The following is a 24,336-nucleotide window of genomic DNA, read 5'->3' as shown; positions in this document are numbered from 1 at the left end:
AATTATAGGTAAGTGTAAATTGGAATGAAATTATGGGATGTTTATGATAAAAATGGAATTATTTTTCACTCGATAAGAGATAAAATAATTAGTATTGGATTATTGTTGTACAAAAAAAATTTATGATAGTGGACTCAAGAGAAAAATTACATAGAGTGTCAGGCTCTTTAAAAAAAGATAAAATAACTCATTTAATATTATAATGTAACGAAGGTTAATGTATTAGATCACAGATATCGAAGGATATCATCCACATGAAATTTATTATGAATAAATGAGATTAAGACATGTACTATTATGAAGGGGGAGATAATGGATAAGAGATAAAAAAAAAAATATTGTTTATGGCTAATTGAATAAACAACAATAAAAATAATATGAGAATTAACAATGCAATTCTCGTTAGTGACTTGTTAAAGATCCTAACATTGGTTGATTTCATGGGATTGCAAATAAATAAGATTATTATCATCTTTGCTTAATAATAAGATTTTGTGTGGTAGATAATCTAACGGAATTATGGAAAATATTAGCATTGAGGTTTGGGGAAAATGCTCAAAATCGAGGAGTTTGATTTACAAAAGTAAAGGTAAATAGTGTATTATATATATATATATATATATATATATATATATATATATATATATATATATATATATGTGTGTGTGTGTGTGTGTGTGTGTGTGTGTGTGTGTGTGTAAGAAATTGAATTATTGAATTCTTATATGATGAATTGATTTAATTTTCGGGTTCTTTTTATATCAGAGCAGACCATAAATTTCTATAGAGATACTTTTTGATAAATATATAAATATTGTAATTCATAGATGTTAATTTGATATGCATCATAATTTTGGTTCTCTAGTTTGGACTTGCATTTATGTTTATAGAACTATGGATATCATTATTATGTATTTCTTGTTAATTAGGTGAACCAACACGATAATCTATGTTACTTTAAGATAAAACCCTAAAGGATGTTCATATTCTAAGTTTTAATGTTTCCTATAATTATTTAATTTTGCAAATACTATATATTTTTATTAATTGCATTATTATTATGGACAAAACATGCATATTATTTTGAGATGTGTTGATGTGGGAAAAAGATCCAAGATGATTGGATCATGATTATCATGTTAAATTGTGATAGGATCAAGTTATTATTTTTTAGGGAGGAGAGAAAAAAAAGAAAAAAAAACTCCACAGAAAACAAATTGACTAGCTAAAGATAACATACGTTGCTTCTAAGAGGAAAGGAAATAAAGATGCTTCTAATAAAATATCAAAATGTGCTATAAGTTTTTTTTTTTTTGTTAGAAGACCCAATTGCCCCCCAGCTTACCTCATAATAACTAAAAACTCTTTGTGAAAAAAAAAAAAGCCCCTTGAGACAAGTTTTAATTTTTTAACTTCTAAAGATATTTTGTTGGTTTATTGTATTTTGTATTTTTTTTATTTTCTACACCTGCTAAAATAGTAAATTGCCTCTCATCTAGTTTGATAATTACATAAATATGGAATGATTAATGAACCCGGCAAAAAGATTAAAATACCCCTAATTATTAGTGTTAAGTTTTTTTTTTTTGTGAATGAGTAAAACCATGAACAATGATTTCACTCACAAGATGCAGTAAAAACTAGGCATTGAGCTTGCAATTCACTGCAAGTCAGATAAAAAGCACATAAATGCATTAAAAAAATATAAAAAATATATTTTTTTTCCCTGAAGAAATATTTGAAATAGTGATTACAAATTCAACCAGTGTATCAAAATAAATTAATTGACTATCATAAATGTTAATAAATAAAAAAGCATGCTGGTGTGACTTATTCAACTAAACAGAAAAACAAAAAACTGATTGTCTAACTCAAATGATAATTTGGTTAAACAAAACACATATGTCATTCTAGTTTTATCTAACTCTAGTTTAAATGTGAAAATAAAGAACTGCAAGAGGATTAAACCAGAAAAAAAAGGGAGTGAAATGAAAAGGAAAGACAAATTATATTGACTCAATTTAACATATGAAATTTACAACCTGGTTAATGGATACAACAATGATAAGTTAACCTGGCTGAATAATTTATCTTTCTTTTTTCTTCCCTAATTCTCTACTAGTTTGTACCTTTATTAAGTCTTAATTAACCATAAATTTGATGAATCTAGAAGTAAATAAAAGAGTTAAGAAATAATTTAAGTTATAACTTTAAAAATATATCATACTATATTTATACCAGTAAGTTTACAACAAACAAAATTTAGAATCCAAGTCTAAATACAATCGCATAGTTTTTTTAAGTTAAGCAATAAAAACCAATGAAATTGTTTTATTTATTTAAAATTAATTTAAAAAATCAAAGATAACAAAGGGCTAAATTACTTTTTTTTTTAATTAAGGAGGAAATGCATTAAAAAGCTTTACATGTTGTGTCACGACATGTCGAATCAGCGATTCTTGCCAAGAGCTGAATGAGATCTAATAATTTTTTAATAAATAACACAACATGTTGCCTGCTGAATGAGACAGTGTGCCCCCTGTTTGCCTACAATATGGCTGCTATAATTGTGCCTGGAAAATCAAGGTAGATCTATTTTTCTTAAAAAAAAAAAAATTCAAATTTTCACCAAGAAACATCTTATAAACATCTTCATAGTACCTAAATACTAATTGAACAACCTAAAAAAGTCCAAAAACAATCTCAAAACATGAAATCAAAATGGGTTAGATTTTTTTTTTTGACCTTATCTATTTAGATAATATTGAGGTTTGAAATATCTATTATTCAATTCCTTTTATCAAATAAAATCCGTGAATATTAATATTAATCAATTTATGGCCCGAATATGCAAAAACAACAACTTTTTTTTTTTATGTCAAAATCTGAAAAAATTTCTCTCTATTTTAAAACTAGGGACTTGAAAATAATATATTTAATTTATTACGTTACTCATATACTAGACCATAAAAATAAACAAATTAACAATCTTCATCTAAAGATATATGCATTTCACTTTATTTTATTTATACAATTTGTTTTTATTGCCTAGTCTACTACTGATACAATAAATTAAATATATCTACTCTGAATTAGACCACTGGCCTTACCCTATCAAGTTGAACATTATTAACTCATCCAGTTATTAGACTCAGAATTAGAATGTGGTAGGTTTTCACATTGCAATTTGAAAAAAGAAAGTAACTATAAATTGTAGTTTTTTCTTTAGAATTTATACAAAATTATATTACATATTGATTAATATAATATTTTAAATATATAATTGAAGTAAAATACAAAAAGTATCAAATCGCATCTAAAAAAACAAATGAAGCCTTAAATTGTATTGTATCTTCCGTCTCAAATCAAGGCTAAATTGTAAAAAATCCTTTAAACTTGGCTGAAAAAATAAATATCTTACTAATCTAAAAACCGCATGATTTTACTTTCTAAACAATATAATTTTTTGAATTTGCCCTTTTATCAGGGTTTTATTGAGAAAATGATGGAAAAGCCCATAAAATCCTTCTCCCTCTCTCTATTGGTAAACATGTTTTCCTAAGTTGGTAGAGAAAAAGAGATGAATTGGGAGGATTTTTTTTTTTTGGAGTTTTCCATCAATTTCTTATCAAAACCCTAACTGAAGGGGCACATTCAAAATGTCATATTGTTTAGGGTGTAAAATCAAAATAGTTTTAGTTCAGGAGGATTTGTTATTTTTTTCTTTTTTCAATTTGGCCTTAGATCAAAAACCCTCGACCATCCTGTTCAGCTTGGCAAACCCTGAGGTCTAAGAGAAAGCAATGGAGGAGCGACTGAAACACTTGACATTAGTTGGAGCTGGAGCTCTTTTGGGTTCTGTTTCTACTCTATTCCTTCTCAAGCTGCTTCCAAGGCAAGTCACTTGATCACTTCACCATTCAAAAGTTGGAAAAAGAAAAAGCTTTTTAATTGATTTATTGCGTTTGTGTTATTACAGAAGTATTATAAAGGAATGCAGTAAAAGTGTTGGTGAATTGAATGCTGGTTAGATGCTCTCTGACTTGCTTCTTTAGTTTTTGCTATTCAGTTTTTGTTATTCTGATAGTTTTTGGTATTTATTGATGCCCCTTTCCAAATACTAAAGAGCAGCATCAAAAGTAAGAAATGTTGGTCGTAATTGAGGTTAAAGCTTGTAGTTTGGGTCGAAAAAATTGTGGGTTTTCAATAAAAAATGGCAAATTTTTTGGGAGATGATAAATTTGGTTTGGTGGTGAATTCGTTTGAATATAGAAGGTGCTTTAACATCTTTATTTTACCCCATCTGATGCGAGTATGTGTTTACTCATTTCTACATGTTTTTATGAATAGGTAAAGGAATTGTTTCGGAGATGTCGGTCAGAAGTGGGGTTGATGTAGATAGTAATTCTGGGATGCCTGATTCAGACCTTTTAGCAGATGAAATAGTATCTGAACAATTGACTAGGTAAAGTAATTTTGCTTTACTTTGTTTATGTTAGTGAACTAGTGTTTTCCTTTGTCTAAGATACCGTTGTGTAAGATACTTTGAACATACTGCAATCAATAACAAATACTTATTCAATATGCTAAAGCTAGTTCATAGCAGAGAGAATTGGTCTCTTTTTGTTACAAAGAGTGTCTTTGACAGTTTATCTTCCTGCAGTAGTATAGCATCCCGTGATTTCTCTTAAATGCTTTTTCTTAAATGCCATACTTTTTCTTTGTTGCTACTAGTTATGGAGACAGATATAATGTTGTTTCGAGTTTCTGAAATTAAATGTCATTGGTCACTTTCACAAAAAAAGTGATGTTTAAGGCTTGTTTTTCAGTGGAATAATATGTATTATTTTCTGTTGTAAGGAACATTCAATTCTTTGGCTTTGAGGCTCAACAGAAGGTGACTACATCCTATGTTGTTGTCATTGGTCTTGGAGGTGTCGGGAGTCATGCTGCATCGATGCTCTTGAGGTCTGGAGTTGGCAGGCTCCTCCTTGTAGACTTTGACCAGGTACTTTGTGTTTGATGCCCGAGTCTTATCTTACCTTATGTTATTGGTTTGGACTTCCTTTTTTATTGGTTGATCTTATTTGTATTAAGTTTTCAATAGACTTTGTTCATCTGTCAAAAATATGATCAATAGTAACATCTAACTTTGGTTTGTTAGGCATAATGCTATCTAGAATATGAAGTGTGTTATATGCTTTTAATACAGCCTTATCACAACACCCACACATTTGTTTTTGTATATATTTAAGGAACATGTATCTTTTCTTGATTATGTGAAAAAGGTTTCTGTTTCATCCTTAAATCGCCATGCTGTCGCAACTCGAGCAGATGTTGGTATTCCAAAAGCCGAGTGCCTCAAGAAGCATTTCTCAACAATCTTCCCAGAGTGCCACATAGAAGCAAAAGTACTGCTGTATGATGCATCAACTGAAGAAAAAATTCTTTCTGGCCATCCTGACTTTGTTTTGGACTGCATTGATAATATTGATACAAAGGTAACTCTTCTTGCTCTCAAGTTTTGATGATTTCAGACCTGTGATTCTTGGATTTAAATTCACTTGATGCTAGCTTTATACTAATAATTAACATCATAGTTGAATAGCTGATGTTGTATTTTCTTTACTTTTGAGTCCTGCTACTTATTTAATGTGGCTGGACATTTAACTGCTAAATTTTAAGTTTTCAGGCAGAATTCTGTGACATGAGGCACCTTGAATCATAATAAAAATTCACGTGTTTTAACCTGAACCACATGAAATTTATCTTTAAATGCTTGAATTTTCTTATGTAACAGGTGGCACTTCTTGCTGCATGTGTGCGTAGGGGTTTAAAGGTTCTATCTGCAACTGGAGCAGGTGCTAGAGCTGATCCAACAAGAATACGGGTGGCTGATTTAAGAGAGTCAACAAATGACCCTTTATCCCGAGCTGTATGCTTCTGAAATTCTCTCTTTGAATCTAAGTGTTGCTAGATTTCTTCATCTACATAATTTTGCTTTATTGATCATTGCTTTCCTAGTTTCTTATTTATATAGTATTGGATGCAACTCTCAATATAGAATCTGCCTTCCAGGTGAGGTATCGTTTGAGGAAAGATCATGGCATTGAGGGTGGCATCCCTGTCGTGTTCTCTCTAGAAAAACCTAAAGCCAAGCTGCTTCCATTTAAGGGACCAAGTGGAGAAGAAGAAAATCCTTCTGACTATCAGGTGAGACTTGAGAGTGTTACTGCTTAATTTGCAACATTTGCTATTTTTGTCAGTAACTGTTAATGGAATTTTAATCACGTGGTTGATTTAGCTTAGCTGCTGCAAATAAAAAGCTCCTTGCATTTTGCAATCACATGGTTTTGCATTGATATTCTAACATGTTCCCTCTATATCAGGTAGTACCTGGGTTTAGGGTTCGCATAATACCTGTTCTTGGTACCATCCCTGCTATATTTGGACAGGTCATGGCCTCGTATGTTGTGACACAGCTCACGGGATTGAATGTTCAACCTGAACCTATAGTAAATTTAGATTTGGATCATTATCGGGTGCTTCATCAGCGTCTTATTGAGCATGAGGAGTCATTGTTTGGCACTGCCATGCAAGTCCAGGTATGGAAATGCCCTCAGAAATGAAGTTGCTAATTGATATTCTTTCACGATCATTTTGATGCTTGTTTCCTGGGTGCTGGTGGTGGACATTGAGTTTCACTGTAGCCTGGGGATGTTCCAAGATTTATTAAAGAATTTAAAGCATAAAAACTGTTTTCTTTCCTTTGATTTTTCTTATTTATCTACTTTTTTTTTTTTAAGGAATGAAACATTAGAATTGTGAGTGTTGGGGGGAATGGTTTTGTTTTATGTGCCAAAGTGCGCTTTTGTTTTCATTTGATAGAAAGATGCCACTGGTTGAACACTTCATTCAATCCAGGGTGAAGCCAGATTTTTTACCTGTTTGGGGGTTTATGCAATAGAAATAATACTGCTAGTTAAAATTGGCTTGGGCTCATGCAGACTGCTCATCCACATGTAATATTATATCATGGACTTGTGCCCGAGGGCATGGTCCTCAAGGAAGTGTTTTTATCTAGTGACAATCACATAGAGGCCTGTGATATGCAAGGCACTTATCCTGGTCCATCCTGCAATTGTACCATCATCTTGGGTTTTACAGTACTTTATACATATCTTATGTGATTCTTTTTGGTTCTTAATATTTTTATCTTTCATATAAAACAATAAGTTATCTTTGACTTATCCTAAGAAGGAAAAGGGAGGACAAACAAAAATCATCCAGTTTCTGGTGTATCAAAAGCCCTATGTGCTGCTTGTTTGTAGGATTCTTGTGCTCTTGGGGTATTTGGGATTGCATCATCTTGAATAGGTTGTCATTGTTGGTTGCTATTTCTTATAGGTCGATGTTGAGGAAGTGATGTATGTTGCCAAAGAACTGTGGCATGGACGAAGTGCTAGAGATCAGTTTGCAAAGGATGTTGGACGTGGAATGTGGCGATCTGTAAATGAGTTAATGCTTGTGAGGTATATTTCTCCATAATAAATCCTTTGAGCATTCATCAGTCATGATTTTTTATTATCCAAAACTGAGACAATACTATCCTTCTGCAAATTATACTGGCAGTGCAGTATCACGTGGGGTGTATTGATATGCAATAATTTTCCTGGAAAGTTCGTGCTTTTCAGAGCTCAGTGGGACCTTTTTAATCTTTGATGTATAGTGATATGCTTTGAAAACATTATAACATTTGTGGTGTGTCTCTTACTTCAATTGGTGTCACCTGGATGGTAATTCTGAAACTAATTATTAATGATTGTGCATTTTCCTGCTGGTTCTTTCTCTTCAGGTGGGACAAGGAGAAGCCAGCTTCTGTCTCAAACTTGATTCTCTTAAAATTTAAAGAGGTATCTTCGTTTAATTTTTTTGAACAAATAACGGGGCTCTAGCTGGTCTTGGAAGTCTAAAATATGCAGTTTCTTTGGCTTTGATGTATTAGAAGCTCATCTACTTATGTTCTCCTCCCATGCACCTCCCTTGTTAAATTTCGTGTTATCTACCATTTTATTGCCTCACATATCTTTTTCCTTAGGATTTCTAATTAACACTAATCTTATCTTGCGTTTATGTTGAAAATTCAGGTTTATTTATTTATTTGAATTATTTTTAATTGCCATATTTCTCATATAACCTTTTGTTTTATGAATCTAGTAGTGTATATCATCATCTCAACAATCAAGGGAAGCTTCTTTTGCATTTAATAATTTTTTTCCTTGAAAATTAAAACTGTAGTATTCCAACTTTTTTAGAAGTTTCATATGCACCCATAACCAGCCCCAAGCAAATAGTTGACAAATTACCATTATTATCTTTTGTTTTCATTAGCATCTATGGGAGATGATATGGTACCAAACTTAGCCTTTTGGTGATCATTTAAGCTTCCTTTTTTTTTTTATACCCAGATAAGGGGAATTCGAGCTTACAGCTTCTTAGTTAGATGAAAGCTGCAGCTATCAATCAAAGCTATGTCTTGGCCTCTCTTATAAGCCTTTTTTACCACTGTGCTGTCTTTCCTTTGGATCCTTTGTTGGACACCAAAGATGAAGCCATAGCTTAGTTTGCTTTAATGTCACTTTTCACTAATTTGCTATTTCTATCTTCTAACGATCCTTTTTACTGTATCTTTGTATGATTCATTGGAAAGGTTTTTCAAAAGCTGTAAGCTTCTGATCATTAAATTGATGTAGTAATTCAATATAATACATCTTTTGCCTTTCCTTTTGACAGGCTAGTTGTAAGGATGAAACTAACCTGTGTTGATACCTTCGCTATGAAATAAACTACTTGGAATTGGGCATGCTAAACTGGAACGTGGGTTGAAATTTTAATAGAATGTTTTCTCTTCTCTGCAGGCAGATGAACACGAGTTGAGGACGCTTGAAGAAATCAAGGAGTTGGAACCTGAATTTTATGAGAGGGTGGAATCTGCATTGAAACGAGCTCAAATGGACTTTGGTTTGTGAGTTATTTTGCACTTGTTCGTTCAAATTTTGATATACTGGGGCTCAGCTTCTCTTCCACATCCCTGTGCAATCTTTTCATAGCGAAAAGAGCACTCTGTGATCTTGTTTCCGGGTCCATGCTCTATATGATGAAATGCCATGTAGTGCTTTCATTTTTTTTGTGAGGAAAGTTCAACTTGATCCCTAAATCTGTTGATGCGACATGCTAGGGAAATAGTCTAGTCTTATCACCCTTTCAGTCACACTAGACAATTTTGAACATCTGCTGTAGTTAAAAGGAAACTATAGTGATCATGCTTATAGTCTCTCGCCTCTCATATCTCGTCACATTGTCACTTTTACTACATTATTGCAAGGTTTAGTTATACAAGCGCCCCTAGCTTGTTCACAAGCTAGGGTTATTTTTAGATGTAGTTATATTATATGATATAATGCAATAAGAATGAGTTGGGACTGAATTGTGTTGATTGCATTATATGACATGGATATAGTTACATTTTGTGTTTGATTGTGTTGGTTGAGACTAGATTGTGATTGAAGTTATGCGATGATCATTGAGGTTGGTTATGTGAATTTGTGGATTTTTCACCTGGGAGTTAAGAGGCTGGAAATAATTCCCCTGTACATGTTTCTTGATCGAGTCGCAATTATGATCTCCGACTCAGAAGTTGCAGTTATTGATTGCAACATGCAAGCTGTAGATAACACTTACAACTCGTGAAATTGTGTGAGATCTATAAATATTTTTTTAAAACTATTTTTTTTTTCTGGACAAGTTAAAATAAATAAAAAAAAACCCTCCAACAAGGAGACAATGGATATAAAGTTTAGATCTTGTAGTCATTGTAATTAGCTGAATGAAAAACAAGAGGACTGGCATTCAATACTCATCAACATTGATGGTCCCTCTAGCTAGTAACCCCTACAACAAAAATGACAAATTGAAATATTAATTCAAGTTGTGTCTTGACTTGATTCATGTTCGTCTAACTTCCGGCCTTGATGCCAATCAGATTCAAGTGAGACGGCAATAATTCTGTTTACAATAAAATTGTTATCAATGATTGAAGATTTATAGATATAAAAACACACGATGGATGCGAAAACTGTGAATCTGACAGATTAAAATAAAATAAACACAGCAATTATTTAAGTTAGTTAAAGATTTGAATGAAAAGCTCTCGCATTTTCCATGCACAAAATTTATCTTTTGGTTTACCAATCAAAAATTTAAAAATTGCTATGATTGATCGAAGATAACGTCACTAAACCGGGAAAAAAAACCCGAAGAAACGAAAAGAACGAGGCAGAAAATCAAACAGCGGAGCAGTAAAAGAGAGCTTTAGTAAAAGATGGGAAAAACTTAGAAGGATATTTCAGCCAACCATTCTGCTCGAATGGAAACAAGCTTTATAGCAGCAACTTCCTTCGACAGGCGCCTGAAAATATAAAAAAACTTGCGTCTTCTTGATTTTTTTTAGTTGAAATATGTTTTTGCTAGTTGTTTGGATTGTAGTTACATCCATCAAGTTATATTATATCAATCTCCACACGATTTAATTTTTTTCAGCTAAAAAAAAAAATTAATAACATCTATATGTTTAAAAAATATTTGATCTTACCGTAGGTCAATAATCTAGTATTACCTAAATAAACATAATTATAAGAAAGTTACTATTATTCTAGCTTTCATGGTTGTAAAACCTGGATCATCACGATAAGTTGATTTAGGACTTGATTGATTCAAGCTCTAGACCAGTCTAAGTTGGAGAAAAAATATAAATAAAAAATAATGTTATTTTGATGAATCCATTAGTTTTGATTAACCACCTATATCATCTTGCAGAAGTATAGTTAGAAAAGATGGATCTATATGATCTGGTTTATGACAAGCAAGGTAATAACTACACAACAAAGTTTAAGTTTCCATGCATTCTATGTTTGAAAGATAGTCGCCGCAAAGCCTAAGTGCCTTTGATAAGAGTTCAGATAGTGTCTCATAAACTCTTTTCATGTGTCCGATGTAGCTGCTCACCTTCTATTTACTAGTCAGGTTTAACAAAATCAAGTAACAGTTTCTTAGGGAATTGAGTAGATAGATAGACAGTTGTGAATTTTAATATTGACATTTACAAAACATGAAAGTCACAAGAATTAGTTCAAGATCTAGCTTACCATCCCAAAAAGACAATGATATTGAATCCTACCACTATGATAAGGTTCAGTCAGTTGGATGGTTCCACTGTAGAAGTTGATCTAGTTTAAAGTTTGGGTTATGAATTGAATTATTAATATAAATAATTTGAATTAGTCTAAAATGTTATTATTTCAATATGTTTTAAATTAAAATGATACACTTTTAATTTTTGTTTTCAAAATCAAATAAGGTTATAATGGGTTATGGAATCATCATGTCGATCATATTAACCTTTACCTGAATTTATTTAAAATTTGAACTGGATTCGAGTTAGTGGGTCATCGAGTTTTGAGGATGGGATGGTATCATATTCATAACTTTCATGAGCGTTAGTAAGGTTTGTTCAGCACAGGCGAGGCCCGGCCCTTCTATTGGACCCAAAAGAAAAGGTCCTTGTTTCCTTTCCGTGTCAAGTCGATGCCGTTTAATTTCCGTCGGAACTACTAACTAGTCAGCTTTTGAACTCAGAGAGAGAGAGAGAGGGTCTTCTTCTCTGCTTGAATTCGCAGTTAGGGCTATGACCTAGGTTTCCAATTTTATCCACAAAAATCCATAAATTAAACCTCGACATGGCCACGGACCTTCCTTGTCTTCTTCCATTTCTTCTTTTTCTCTTCATTTCTCACTTTCCCCTCTCTTTCTCTGGTCAGTTCTTCAACAATTCTCTCAATTTCTTCATTACTACTACTATCTTGTGTTTTCAATTACTAATTTTTAATTTTTTTAGGTTCAGTAAATTCAATGGAGTCAGTTCCTGATCTAACAAAGTCAATGTATGTGGATTTTGATGGATACCCTTGTGTTAGATTACTCAATCTTACTGGAGAAATTGGCTGTTCAAGTAAGTATTAGTAATTTATAACCTAAAGACTCAATCTGTTTTTCATTTTAATGGGATTTTAATTTCGTTTGTTAGTGATTGCTTTGATTAATTATGTGTAGATCCCGGACGAGATAAGGTGGTTGCTCCGGTTGTAAGATACAAGAATGTTAATGAATTTAGTAAGCCTTCTGCAGTTTTGGTGTCCTTAGATGAGTTTCTTGAACTTGTTGGCAGGTATGTATCTGTGTATCTATTGATGTATCTGTTTCCATTCTATAACAAGAATTTTACATGGGTTTTACTTAATGTTTTTGGGTTGGAAGGAGGCTAAGAATGAATTATGTGATCGTTTTATTTAGTAAAATGGCAAATTTATGTTTAATTATGTTGTTTTTAATGAATTTTCAGATTAGGTAAATCTGAAATACTTTTTGAGGTTTTGAGGGGTGTGGAGTAAGCTTGCTTAGCTTTGGAATTTGTTAATACTTATTAAAGCAGTCTTAATTGAAGGGTTTTCCCCCCGCTCTTGATATGTAAAAACTTTGACAATAAGTGGATAGATCTTATGCTGTTTGTTCTGGAAAAAAAAAAAATGTAGAAAGGAGCACAATGGTTATTTTGATGCTTACAAAATGGTTATTCCAACTACTAAAGTTTCTCCAGGTTTAGAGGTTGGTCTGGGACAAGGTTGGCTTGTTGTATCAATTAATGCTGGTGTTGAAATATGCTGTCATTTAACTAGAGACTAGGAAAGCAGAGAATCTTTGTTGTTTCTAGGCAAAGCAAGGGCAGCGATGTGGAAATAAGTATTTGAAGCAATAAAATTTGTTCATTTACTAGAGTTTCTTCAAATTGATTCTAGCCCTTCATTTGAAGTGTAAAACCAGCATTTTGAAATTTTACACTTTTGTTTTTGGAGGGGATGGGGAGGCGGGAGGATGGTTTTAGTTATACAGCATGTTAGTGTTGTTTATGAAATTAAGTCAAGTTGTAAATTTCTTCAAACAATATTTTGCTGGAATATTATTTTATTCATGTTGCTTTGGAACATGTTTCTGGGTTTATTATTCAGTGAAGGCATAATATCTTTGATAATATAATGTCAGATATCTGTTTCTGCTTCAGAATATCAAATGATTCAAGTATTGCCAAGAACATTGGTGGTGTTTTAGTTGAACAAGGGATGGACACGCAAATCAAATTAAAAGGTAAATGTACGCTTCTACTAGTTATCATCCTTTTTCATCCAGATATTGTGGGAATACTTTACAGTTATGTGCTGCTAAGTGCTAACAGTGAATGTTTCTCTTTGTCACAGGATTTTCTCCAGACCAAAAGTTCCCAGGAGCTGAATATGCACCTTACAAAAGCATCGACTATGAATGGAACCCAACTGTATGATATGTTACAACTTACAACCAAAGCTTCTTAAAGTTATACTTATAAGTAGTTGGTCTGTGGAAACTATATGATAACTATATCTAATGGTCATCAAACACTATTTCCCACTCATGAATACTTTTAGACCCATTCTATTCTGCACAGCTGCTTCACTAGCTAAAGCATCGTCATTTTGCATGTGCAGGGATCTGGTATGATGTGGAGAGCTTACAGTTTTCCTGTATTCTTACTCACTGAGGGTAGTGCACAGTTGGTGCAGGAGGTAAAACATCTAGTTACTGGCAAGACATCCCTGTAATGATTTGTTGGTCCATGTTAGTAGGTTGCTATTGAGCATCGACAAATTTGATAATTCACTAGGTGGCATTCATTAGTCTGTAAAATTTGATCAACTTTAGCAATTTTGATGTGTGTATCCTCAGTGAATTATTTGTGGGTATGAATTTGAATATCTTTCAATTAGGAGAATGTGCCAAGCATGTGCTTTAACATGAAAACAGAGGTTGACTAAGCAGTCAGCGAACTGTTCAACTTTTATCAACTGAGAAAAATAAATCAATTTGAAGCAGTGATTGTGGCATGCATCTCATCAGTTGCAGTGCTATGGTCTTTATGAATTGTGAAAACAATTTTTTCCATATCTAATGAATTAAATACGGTTCCCATGTAACATTACATGTTTTGTATTTTTTTTATGGATTATATTTTGATTGTTTTTTCATGGGGTATTTTAGCTTTGGTCTAACTTGCAATTTATTATGTCACATATCCATGAAGGTTGCCATGAACAATGAGAAGAAAAGGAATGATTATACCGCAGATGTGGTTGAGTTTGATTCAGTGATGCAGGTACTTGATTCTGCACCTTCAGTACGACAAATTCCCTTTCCTTATCAATTAACTGTATAAGGTGAATACTTCTGATTTTGTAATTCACTTGGTCTTTAAATAGACAACAAAATCTGGTACCCATGATTCAGAATCCTGTTTACAAGAACAGACTTGCCTTCCATTAGGTGGATACAGGTAGGTAATCTTCCATTTGTGCTCTCTTATCTTGGTGGTGTTTTTGACTTGTAAAACCATATGGTGGTAATCTCTGGCATCAATTTAAGCTTGCAAGTTCATATAACTTTTCTTCATGTAGCACATGCCTATTTGCCTTTATGAACTTGAGATAGAGAAAATGGAAGTACTCTTAAGTGATAGGAAGAACACATGGTATTGATAGATTCAAGGCACATAGTAACTTAACTAGTAATTAGTAACCTCAAGTTCATCTTGTTTGGAACTCTAATAGAGAACCAAACAAGACTACTAGGATCATTTTATCACCATATGATTTTTTGGCTTTATTTAGTTTTTCGTGGTTTTTATTTGTTATTAGTGATTCAAATTGTTTTCTATTAGAGCAGTCTTAATAAGAAGGTTATCTTATATCTTATTTAGTAACAATTTGGTTTTCTATCCAGTAGTTTCTTATCCTTTTAGGTTATGTTTTTCAACTTTAGAGATAAAATTGTCATTTTGATAATAGTCAATTGACTAGATGATTGACCCGCACTACGATGCAGGACAAGTCAAATTTTTCTTGAACATAAATAAAATATTCAAATGTTGCTAATGTTTTTTTTTTTCCTAGCGAAAAAAAAAAAAATCATGTGAGGTTTTGCCTGAGATAACCCGGTTGACTTTATTGGTCCAAAAACAACTTATATAACCTGTGAAAACAATATTTGACTAAACAAAATTTCAAGATGATATCTTTTTCTAATATTAAAAAAGCAACATATTAGATTGACCTTTAAAAACCCGGGTTAACGTGTCAAATTCATGACCCTGGTTATGAGATTATGATAACCCTATAGAAAGCAAATCAAAATAAATTATGAAGCTTAATTCCAAATCAACCTAATATTGAAGGATGAAATTGAAAAAAAAAATCAATTAAAAAATGACCTAAAAAAAACCCGACTTAATATGTCAAACTTGTAACTTAGGTCATAAGACCGAGATAACTCTATGAAAAGCAAATTGAAACAAATTACGAATTTCAATCCCTAACTAGCCCAATATTGAAGGATGGGAATAAAAAAGATATCAATTAAAAAAAGAACATAAAAAACAACTTAAGCTAATTTACCAAACTCATGACCCGAGTCATTAGACTGAAATAGCCTTATAGAAAAAAATGACCTGATTTAACTCCAGTTAACCTGTCAAATCTGCGACTTTGGTCTTGATACTGAGATAACCTCATAGAGAGAAAGTCAAAACAAATTATAAAGCTTGATTATCAATTGCTCATGTCAGACCTAATGTTGAATGATGAAATTTGTTAAAATCTTAATTAAAAAATAACATAAAAAATAAGCCAATTCAACCCAAGTTAACCGTTAAGCACTATTACGGGGTCATAAGATCAGGATAACCTAATGAAAAACAAACCGAAACAAATCATTAAGCTTAATTCTCAATCAAACACAACATTAATTGAAGAAATTAGAAAAAAAAAAGTCAATAAAAAAAAGAGAGAATGAGTTGATTGGGTTAACCTGTCAAACCTATGACCTGGGTCATAAGATGAAGACAACCTAATAAAAAGCAAGTTCAATATTGAAGAACTGGTGAACTAGGTCATGAGACCGATATAACCTCTTAAAAAGAAAAGGAAAAAAAAAAAGGACTTGATTTAACAAGGGTTAACATGCTGAAACTCGTGACCTTGAGATCAAAATATTCTCATAAAAAGCAAATCAAAACAGATTATGAAGCTCAATTCCTAACTGCTCCAATATTGAATGATAAAATTGAAAAAAAAAAATCAATTAAATAAAAAACACAAAAAACAACTCTAGTTAACTCGGCTTAACCCATTAAGCACTATTCTCAGGTCATGAGACTAGAATAACCAAATGAAAACAAAACAAAACAAAACAAATCATGAAGTTTAATTATCAATCAAATCAATATTAAAGGATGAAATTGAAAAAAAAAATTAAGAAAAAAAAAATTCTAAGTCAACCGGGTTAACTTGCCAAACCAGGTTAACCCGTCAAACTTAGGATCCGTGTTATGAGAGTGTGATAACTAAATAGAAAAAAAAATCTAATATTAAAGAATGAAATTAAACAAAAAAAAAAAACTTTGATTGAAAAAAAAAAATCAAAGAAGAAAAAAAAAGGAGAGCAAAGCACTATATAATAGTGCTTTGTGAGGAGTGGTACAGTAAAACCCCCTCTTTTATTTTATAGTTAATAATTGATGTTGATTTTATCACTGTTATTTGCCCCCACAATTTATCCTTTTTCTACAACAACTTTCAAGGTAAAATTCCATTAAAATTGGTCACCTAATTATGGTTGACATGCTTTACCAGGAGCTGGGAATACTCACTTCTACATGTTCATTTATGTATCGGATAGAGTGGGACTCAGTCCTACACTTATGGCTACTGATAGGATGAATAAGTGAACATAATAGCTAAATTAACAATATATTATCTTGCTTGCAGCTAATGCTACTTTTTATTAAGCTTTATTTGCATGAATTATTAGTGTTATAATGGCAATCCCTTTATGCTTGGAAAACAATTTTTCTGATAATTGTTCCGCAATCTTAATCCTGCCTCTTATGAAGGGCAGTGTTTGGTCGTCGCTTCCTCCAATTAATAATTCATCTACAAATCACTCCAAGCCAATTATATTAACTGTCGCATCTATGGATTCTGCTTCATTTTTCCGTGATAAAAATTTAGGTGCTGAATCCCCTATTTCTGTAAGTTCAAGCTCTTTAGTTCTCACCCTTTCATTGTGGAATATTTATTTCTTGATGATCCCTTTTCTATCCTAAATTAGTGGATAAATATTTTGGGAACACGTTCAGGGACTGATAGCATTGCTGGCAGCTGTTGATTCACTTTCTCATGTAAATGGTCTGGATGACCTTGGTAAACAGGTGTGTTTGAAACTGGTACTTTCTGTGGAATGTAATTTCTGTTGATTTGTACAAGGGCTTTAATGAGGAGTTGATTGTGTTCATTTTACTACAGTTGTTTTTGCTCTCATGTTTTTCTGGCATCAAAATTCGATTCACTGAAATATCATGGTTTTGTTTATACTGGATTTGTTGATTCACTGTGGTATAAACTTACTGAAATCTTAAACCTCGGTCTTTTAATAAGGTTTCTGTGCCCGTATCAGAGAATCAATGGCTGCTACATCACAATTTGTAATGAAGATACTAACATGTATCAGTGGACATTGAAAATGAAAAATATAAAGAAGCGATTGCTTTTGCATTCTACTGGTGAATTATATTATAGGCGGAACTAATAAATTGTAATATTATTGGAAGCCTATTTTATATCATGGTGGTCTTCTTATTGCATTTATCTATTTTGTTTGATTATCTCTTATTTGTTTTTGGTGGCTACTTCTACTGCTGCTTTGCCTCCAAGAATGCTTATAGTATCATAATTATGGTGCAGCTTGTCTTTTCAGTTTTCACAGGGGAGGCATGGGGTTACCTTGGTAGCAGGAGATTTTTGTTTGAACTAGATTTACAATCAGAGGCTGTTAAGGGGCTCAACAGTAGTCTGATTGAAACGGTATTCTTGTGATCTTCATTAATATAATCTGAAGCACACTTGTTTGGTTTTGGTTCTCGTCTGTTAGATTGTTCCAGAAACACTTGTCCACTGCAATGATAGAATTAAAACAATTGTAGTTAGAAGATCATTTGGGTAGTGTTGTGGTATTTTGGTTGCAGATTTTTCAGTTTCATGTGAAGTTATTTTATGATTTTATCATGTTTCATCAGCACTTCACGAATCAATGCCTTATTAAACCATTAACTGTTGATGTCCAATAGGTCATAGAAATTGGATCTGTTGGAAAGGGCTTCAGTCAAGGGAATAGCACATTTTTTGCTCACACAGCAGCGGTGCGAACTCTTTATCCTGTATTTCTGCAGCTCTTTAATATTTTGTTTGAATTCCAAACAAATCTCTCTCTCTCTCTCTCTTTCTTGTAATGAAGATACTAATGCATATCATATTGAAAATGAAAATTTTAAAAAGCAATTGCATTTTTGTTCTATAGGTGAACTATAATATAGGTTGAACTTGTGAATTATAATATTGGTGGAACCCCAGCTTCTATACTGGCAGGTCTTTTTACATTTTTCTGTTTTGTTTGATTATTATTATTTTTTTTTTTTCTTTTCAAGTGGCTTGTTCCACTGCAGCTTTGTCTTCAAGAATGCTGATGGAATCATAATTTGGTGCCGCTTGTCTTTTCTGCTTGGATCCCACTCATTCTATGCATTTGCCCTTTAGAGCTCGGAGCCAAACTTGAAATCACTTCAATTTTATCTCAGTCATAGAGCTTCAACAGTAATATTACATCATCACAAGTATATCATTAGAAGAAATAAGTAATGTGCTGGTTTGTTTTCTTAAAGGGAAAAGACTTTTGGCTCAAAAAGGAGGGCACAATCATAACACAAATATATTAAGGCCATTGATTTTATGGGGCCCACAAACCATTGGCAGTGATTTGCAGGTGCTGATATTTGTGTCCACCTTTTAATGCCGCATGGCACTATTCTTTCTTAAATTGATACATTCATTTAATATTTTTATTCAACAATAGTATGTTTTTCTTGTTTTATCTTGTCTAGGATTTCATAGATGCTTGATTGTGATTTTCAGAACATGAATTCCTTTGAAGCTTGTGTAGATTGCTCATCTAGTATTTATCATTGCAGGTTTCACTGGCCACCAATGAAACATTGAATGCCTTAAAACATGCTCGAGATTCACTTGAAAACATTACAGTTTCATCAGCAAGCACTTTAAATCCAGGGATACCCCCATCATCCTTGATGGCATTTCTTAAAAAGGTTTTAAGAAGTGAAATCATTAATTTTCTATTATCATCATCTGTTTATTTATTTTTCTTGTTTGCATGGATTATGCACAGAATTATATGGAGACTTTTTTTGTTTACAGTTTGCTAGAGTATTTAATTGCTTTCATGGTTTACCTTGTGCTTATTTAATTGATGTTTCTTTTTGGGCATGTTCCATATTTGGGATTGTATGTATTCTTTGAGATCTTCCAGTCCATGTAATTTGTTGGCTTTGGAATAGGAACAGATATACAAGCCTGTAGCTCGTGTCTTTTCTTGCCTTTGCACTCATTCATGTTTATCATAATGAATGCACTGCAATATCGAGTTTTAAAAACAACTTGAACACAGAAAGAAAATCTTTCCGATGAAGGATTTTACAACTGATTTAATGGTGCCTCTAACAGTTGCTTACATTGATCATATCCTCTCACTCTTTTGCCTTGGTGAATAGAACATGCATTTTCACTAGAAGAACAAAACAACATGTGCTTGATAGCTTAAGAAGAAATAATTTATGTCATTGAAGCATGGAGTGTTATTATGGTTTGATTTTCTCTCTGCAGAACCCTTCAACTTCCGGGATGGTATTGGAAGATTTTGATACTTCTTTCTCTGATAAGTTTTACCACAGTCACCTGGATGATATGTGTGAGTTGATTTGCTTTCTTGTTCCCCCACACCCCCCCCCCCCCAAAAAAAAAAAAAAAAAAAAACCTAAGATTTAGGCCCCTTTGTTTTTGTTTTTGTTTTTGGCGGTTGGAAAGTGCTTTTGCAAAAATTTGATTTTTTTTTTCTTCAAATTATTTTTTTGGATGTTTTTAGATTGTTTTGATGTGCTGATATTAGGAATAAATTATAAAAAATAAAAAAATATATTATTTCGATGCATTTTCAAGTGAAAAACACTTTGAAAAGCAACCACTACCATGATGTCAAACGGGCTCTTATCCCAAATTATATATAATCACATATCTGATTGATATCTTAAAAAAAAAAATCAGGTGGTTTACTGTTTTATATCTTGAATGCAGCAAATATAAATTCTTCATCCATAGTGGCAGCTGCTTCTCTTGTTGCCCGCACACTTTATATCCTTGCAAGCGATGACAAAAATATAAGCAGCACAGCTCTTGATGCCATCAATGTCAATGCCTCTCTAGTTGAAGAACTGATGAGTTGCCTATTGGACTGTGAACCAGGATTGTCTTGTGAGTTAGTGAAAAGTTATATAGTACCAACCAATCAATGCCCAAACCACTATGTTGGAGTTATCCTTGGGGAACCTTCGTCAAATCCCTATCTTGGATATGTTGATGATGTTTCCAGGTTTATATGGAATTTTCTAGCTGACAGAACTTCTAGTTCGATGGAGGATGCGAGCTCTGATTGTTCAAAAGAGTGCAGCAACAAAGGTGGTGTGTGCATTAAAGCAGAGGTAGATGGGAAGGGAGTCTGTGTTATTTCCACAACCAGGTACTTACTGGCTAGAAGCTGCTAGTTCAGAGTAGTAATCAAGGGGAGACATTAAATAAGCATGCTAATAAGACTAGGTTAAAGATGGCACTCAGCATTGGATGCTTAGCCTTTTCTCTGCACACATAGGGGGCATTACCTTGCTCCAACAGACTCTATACTTGGAAATTTCTTTCCATGGCTAGCTCTACCTCCATATCCACATACAAAGTATGAACCTGCCTTACTGCGAAAGGATCAGTAAGGACTAATAGATTTGCATGTTCTATTACTGTGCACAACAGTGGAAGCTGAATATGTTGATCAAACTGTTATGGAAAAGGAACTATACCCTGCATGGAATTTACTTTAGGTACCATGCGGATTTCTTGTTTCCCCTGCCATCACATGATATGCTGTATTACATCTGCATACTTTACTGCCTCGGTAGACAGGATAGCAACATGCCTCTATGGAGCTGATATTTTTTATTTTCTTCTGCTCACATGATAGTATAAGAATGACTTGCAATGTGGTTCCATATTCAGTATTTAATAATTACAATTGCCTTTTCGATTGATTGTTTCTGAGAGGGGTGTTGATCATTACAGGTATGTACCAGCGTATTCAACACGCTTGAACTATGAATCTGGAACTTGGCATGTGTTGCCTTCAGATTCTTCTGATCCCATGGGAATGGTGGATCCTGTCTGGACGGAGAGCAACTGGGACACAATCAGGCTTCAGGTCTATACTGTGCAGGATGCAGCTTTTGATCGTCTAGTTTTGCTGGCAGGTATTACCATCACAGTCATGGCTTACCTTGCAATTGTGCTTACAAGAGCCTGTATAGCAAAGGCCTTGAAGCGGGATTGATCAATAATCCTAGTTTTGGTTAATTTTATGAATATACTGCATAGAAATGGTAGGATCAGATCTAAAAACAAATGATTCTATCACAATCTATTACTGAAATCAGTAGTTTTTTTTTTTTTTTTTTTTTATCTGAACATCGGCCTGGATGCTACATTATTTGAGTTGCATCCTCTATCATACACGGAACTCTCGTCATTGAAAGTCGAGCTTCTCAAATGGCTTAGTTCTCATGTCATTATTTCAAGACTACTTTCTTTAGTAGTGTATAGTTTTCCAGTTATGTTAAATTAATCAAGCAGGTTATGCATTTGAACTTTGATTATGAGAGTTAAACTACAAACTACCTTCCTATTGGAACAAACTCCTTTTCTAGTTGGAAGTCTTGGGAGATGACACGTCAACTGTCTGGGCCTTTTCTATTTCACTAATAAAACCATATTTGTCAAATAGACTTGTGGATTGACTTAAAAAAGAGTTTGAATTAGTGGTCGGTTGTTTTTGTTAAAATAGAACCGTTGGAGTTAACTTGAGTTATGTTTGGTTTAACTAGAAACTTAAGTTTTCTAGATTAACTTACTAGATTTAGATATTTTTGAGATTGTTGCATATCATGTTTTTTAAAGTGTTTTGTTTAAAAATGTATTAAAAAATATTTTTATATATATTAATATATAAACAGTAAAAAAAAAAAAAAAAATATTAATTTGAAATATTTACAAAAAAAAAAAAAAATTTTAAAAATTCAATCACATTTTTAAATGGTGTCTTAGTGAGTGTGTGTTACATTAAACAAGTATTTAGAGTATGTTTGTTTGTGTTTCGATTGTGTTTGTTTGAAAAAAAGAAAATATTTTATTATTTTTTTGTTTAAAAATGTTGTTCTTTAATGTGATTAGATTGTTTTAATGGGTTAATGTTAAAAATATTTTTTAAAAATCTCACACTTATTAGTACTGTGGATTACAATAATAATTCAATTTATTTATTTTTTGTGTATTTTTACCCTTTTTTTTCTTTTGGTTATTGATTTTTTTTTCCTTCTAATCTAGTCCTTATATGATATATTTATGGGGTTTAGAATTAATAATTTACTTTAATTTACTTTTTATATGGTTATTGCGGTATAAAAAAATATATCCTAACATCAGATAGGTATTAGAAAAATATTTCAGCATTGCGGTATGATTTATTTTTTAAAAAGTCTAGTTAATAAAAAATAATTTTAAAAAAAACTAGGTTAATAAATTTTGTGGAGTCATTGACCCGTTTTGTGTGTTTAGCAAGGTATTAGTTTTTGGTCATTTATTTTTTTTTTCTAATTATTTTTATTTCACACTTATTTTGGATTGGTTGAGAAATAGAATTCATTATTTTTTTTTTTCTACTTTCTATATGATTATCACAATCTCAAATAAATATTTTTTTAGGGTTGATGCTCAATCTCAAAAAAATTCTAATGTTATCATAAAATTAAAACAAAAATAATTTACAAAAACAACATAGTTATTAAACATATTAAAGTTCATAACTTAGATCACAAGGTGACCAAAGTCAATCCAATTTGGCATTGTCTCAATATAAAAAAAATTATTATCTTAAAGTTTTTTAAAAAAACTATGCCATGTTTTTATTGGTCATTCAAGTTGTTTTTGGACCCATTAAATTGAATAATTTTATTTTGGATTAGTTCTCATGTGATTTAATTTGAAACTCGAGTTAGGTAAGGAAGTCAAATTAACAAGTTTTTTATATAACGAATTGCTTGATTAGATTTAATAATAGTGCTAGAAAAATCTCTATACTCTTAATATTTTTTTCAATTTTAAAAAAATCTAACCCACAACAAAGAACATCGAATGCTAATAAAAACTATAACAAAAACAAATTATATAATACACCTAATCAAAAATGGTAAATCAGTATAGAAATGGTAATTTTGTAATTTTTCTCAATTTTTTTTATTGCAGGCAGTAGCAAAAATTACAATATTTTATTTTTTTAATTTTTTATTGTAGCAATACTGTAATAGTGATAAAATTATAATTTTCTAATTTTTTTTTACTACATTACTCTAACAATGAAAAATTTATAATTTTTTTTTTTTATGGAAAACCAATACCCTCACCTATCCAAGTTGGTTCAAAGTAATCTCTACCATTAAAAAAAAAAAAAAAAACTAGGAATGTTTCCAAGTATCAAACTTCATTAGAAACTCCTGCTTGGGAGATTTTATCAGGCTTAGAAAAGAAAAAAAAATGACCCTATAATATCATAACACATTGAGTGTATATATGTATATAGATAGATAATTGAAGTGCTACTGAATATCATCTATAATTTAAATCTTGTTAGTGGATAACTCAATTAAGCAAATTTCAGTTTCAAAAGGAAACAAACTCTTGTTTTTAGATACATTTATACACTTCACATTATAGTTTCCTTAATTTTTTTATTGTAGCAGTAGTAAAAGTTATAATTTCTGAATTTTTTTACTACAACATTACTTTAGCAATGAAAAATTTGTAATTTTAATTTTTTTATGGAAAACCAATATGTCCACCTACCCAAGTTGGTCCAAAGTTATCTCTAACATAAAAAAGGACAAAAAAAAGATTATGAATGTTTCTAAATATCAAACTTTGT

At 32.0% G+C, this 24,336-nt stretch overlaps 2 protein-coding genes across 4 annotated transcripts; both read left to right on the top strand.

Moving 5' to 3' along the window:
• The first annotated feature begins 3,501 nt into the window (after nucleotides 1-3,501).
• LOC118049337 (tRNA threonylcarbamoyladenosine dehydratase 2) lies at nucleotides 3,502-9,535 on the top strand. Its single transcript, XM_035059312.2, has 11 exons — nucleotides 3,502-3,895; nucleotides 3,980-4,026; nucleotides 4,351-4,465; nucleotides 4,861-5,008; nucleotides 5,289-5,501; nucleotides 5,801-5,935; nucleotides 6,079-6,213; nucleotides 6,390-6,605; nucleotides 7,408-7,532; nucleotides 7,856-7,913; nucleotides 8,919-9,535. Exons 1-11 carry the CDS (start codon nucleotides 3,804-3,806, stop codon nucleotides 9,027-9,029), a joined length of 1,395 nt encoding a protein of 464 aa, XP_034915203.1. The 5' UTR covers nucleotides 3,502-3,803; the 3' UTR covers nucleotides 9,030-9,535.
• A 2,101-nt stretch (nucleotides 9,536-11,636) lies between these two features.
• Nucleotides 11,637-22,012, top strand: LOC118049344 (nicastrin). Of its 3 annotated transcripts, none has more exons than XM_035059332.2 (16): nucleotides 11,637-11,871; nucleotides 11,960-12,067; nucleotides 12,169-12,283; nucleotides 13,175-13,257; nucleotides 13,368-13,444; nucleotides 13,635-13,712; nucleotides 14,228-14,299; nucleotides 14,403-14,476; nucleotides 17,095-17,227; nucleotides 17,336-17,407; nucleotides 17,940-18,059; nucleotides 18,323-18,394; nucleotides 19,220-19,354; nucleotides 19,929-20,013; nucleotides 20,397-20,838; nucleotides 21,429-22,012. In XM_035059332.2, exons 1-16 carry the CDS (start codon nucleotides 11,796-11,798, stop codon nucleotides 21,691-21,693), a joined length of 2,007 nt encoding a protein of 668 aa, XP_034915223.1. In that variant the 5' UTR covers nucleotides 11,637-11,795; the 3' UTR covers nucleotides 21,694-22,012. The 3 variants fall into 3 exon arrangements, with proteins under 3 accessions (XP_034915223.1, XP_034915214.1, XP_034915239.1); XM_035059323.2 differs by having other exon boundaries at nucleotides 11,638-11,871; nucleotides 11,954-12,067; XM_035059348.2 differs by lacking the exon at nucleotides 11,637-11,871 and having other exon boundaries at nucleotides 13,156-13,257.
• The last annotated feature ends 2,324 nt before the right edge of the window (nucleotides 22,013-24,336 follow it).

Source organism: Populus alba, chromosome 4 (genome assembly GCF_005239225.2).
Source record: "Populus alba chromosome 4, ASM523922v2, whole genome shotgun sequence".
In the NCBI taxonomy this organism is placed as follows: domain Eukaryota; kingdom Viridiplantae; phylum Streptophyta; class Magnoliopsida; order Malpighiales; family Salicaceae; genus Populus; species Populus alba.
The sequence above is the reverse complement of the archived record's forward strand: the minus strand, read 5'-3'. Positions and strand labels throughout refer to the sequence as shown.

Coding starts and splice junctions, on each gene's coding strand:
- LOC118049337 (XM_035059312.2), top strand. CDS start 3,804: ATGGAGGAGCGACTGAAACACTTGACATTAGTTGGAGCTGGAGCTCTT. Junction 4,466..4,860: donor GTATCTGAACAATTGACTAG/GTAAAGTAATTT, acceptor TTCTGTTGTAAG/GAACATTCAATTCTTTGGCT. Junction 7,914..8,918: donor TTCTCTTAAAATTTAAAGAG/GTATCTTCGTTT, acceptor TCTTCTCTGCAG/GCAGATGAACACGAGTTGAG.
- LOC118049344 (XM_035059323.2), top strand. CDS start 11,796: ATGGCCACGGACCTTCCTTGTCTTCTTCCATTTCTTCTTTTTCTCTTC. Junction 13,713..14,227: donor GTGCACAGTTGGTGCAGGAG/GTAAAACATCTA, acceptor ATATCCATGAAG/GTTGCCATGAACAATGAGAA. Junction 20,839..21,428: donor TGTGTTATTTCCACAACCAG/GTACTTACTGGC, acceptor TGATCATTACAG/GTATGTACCAGCGTATTCAA.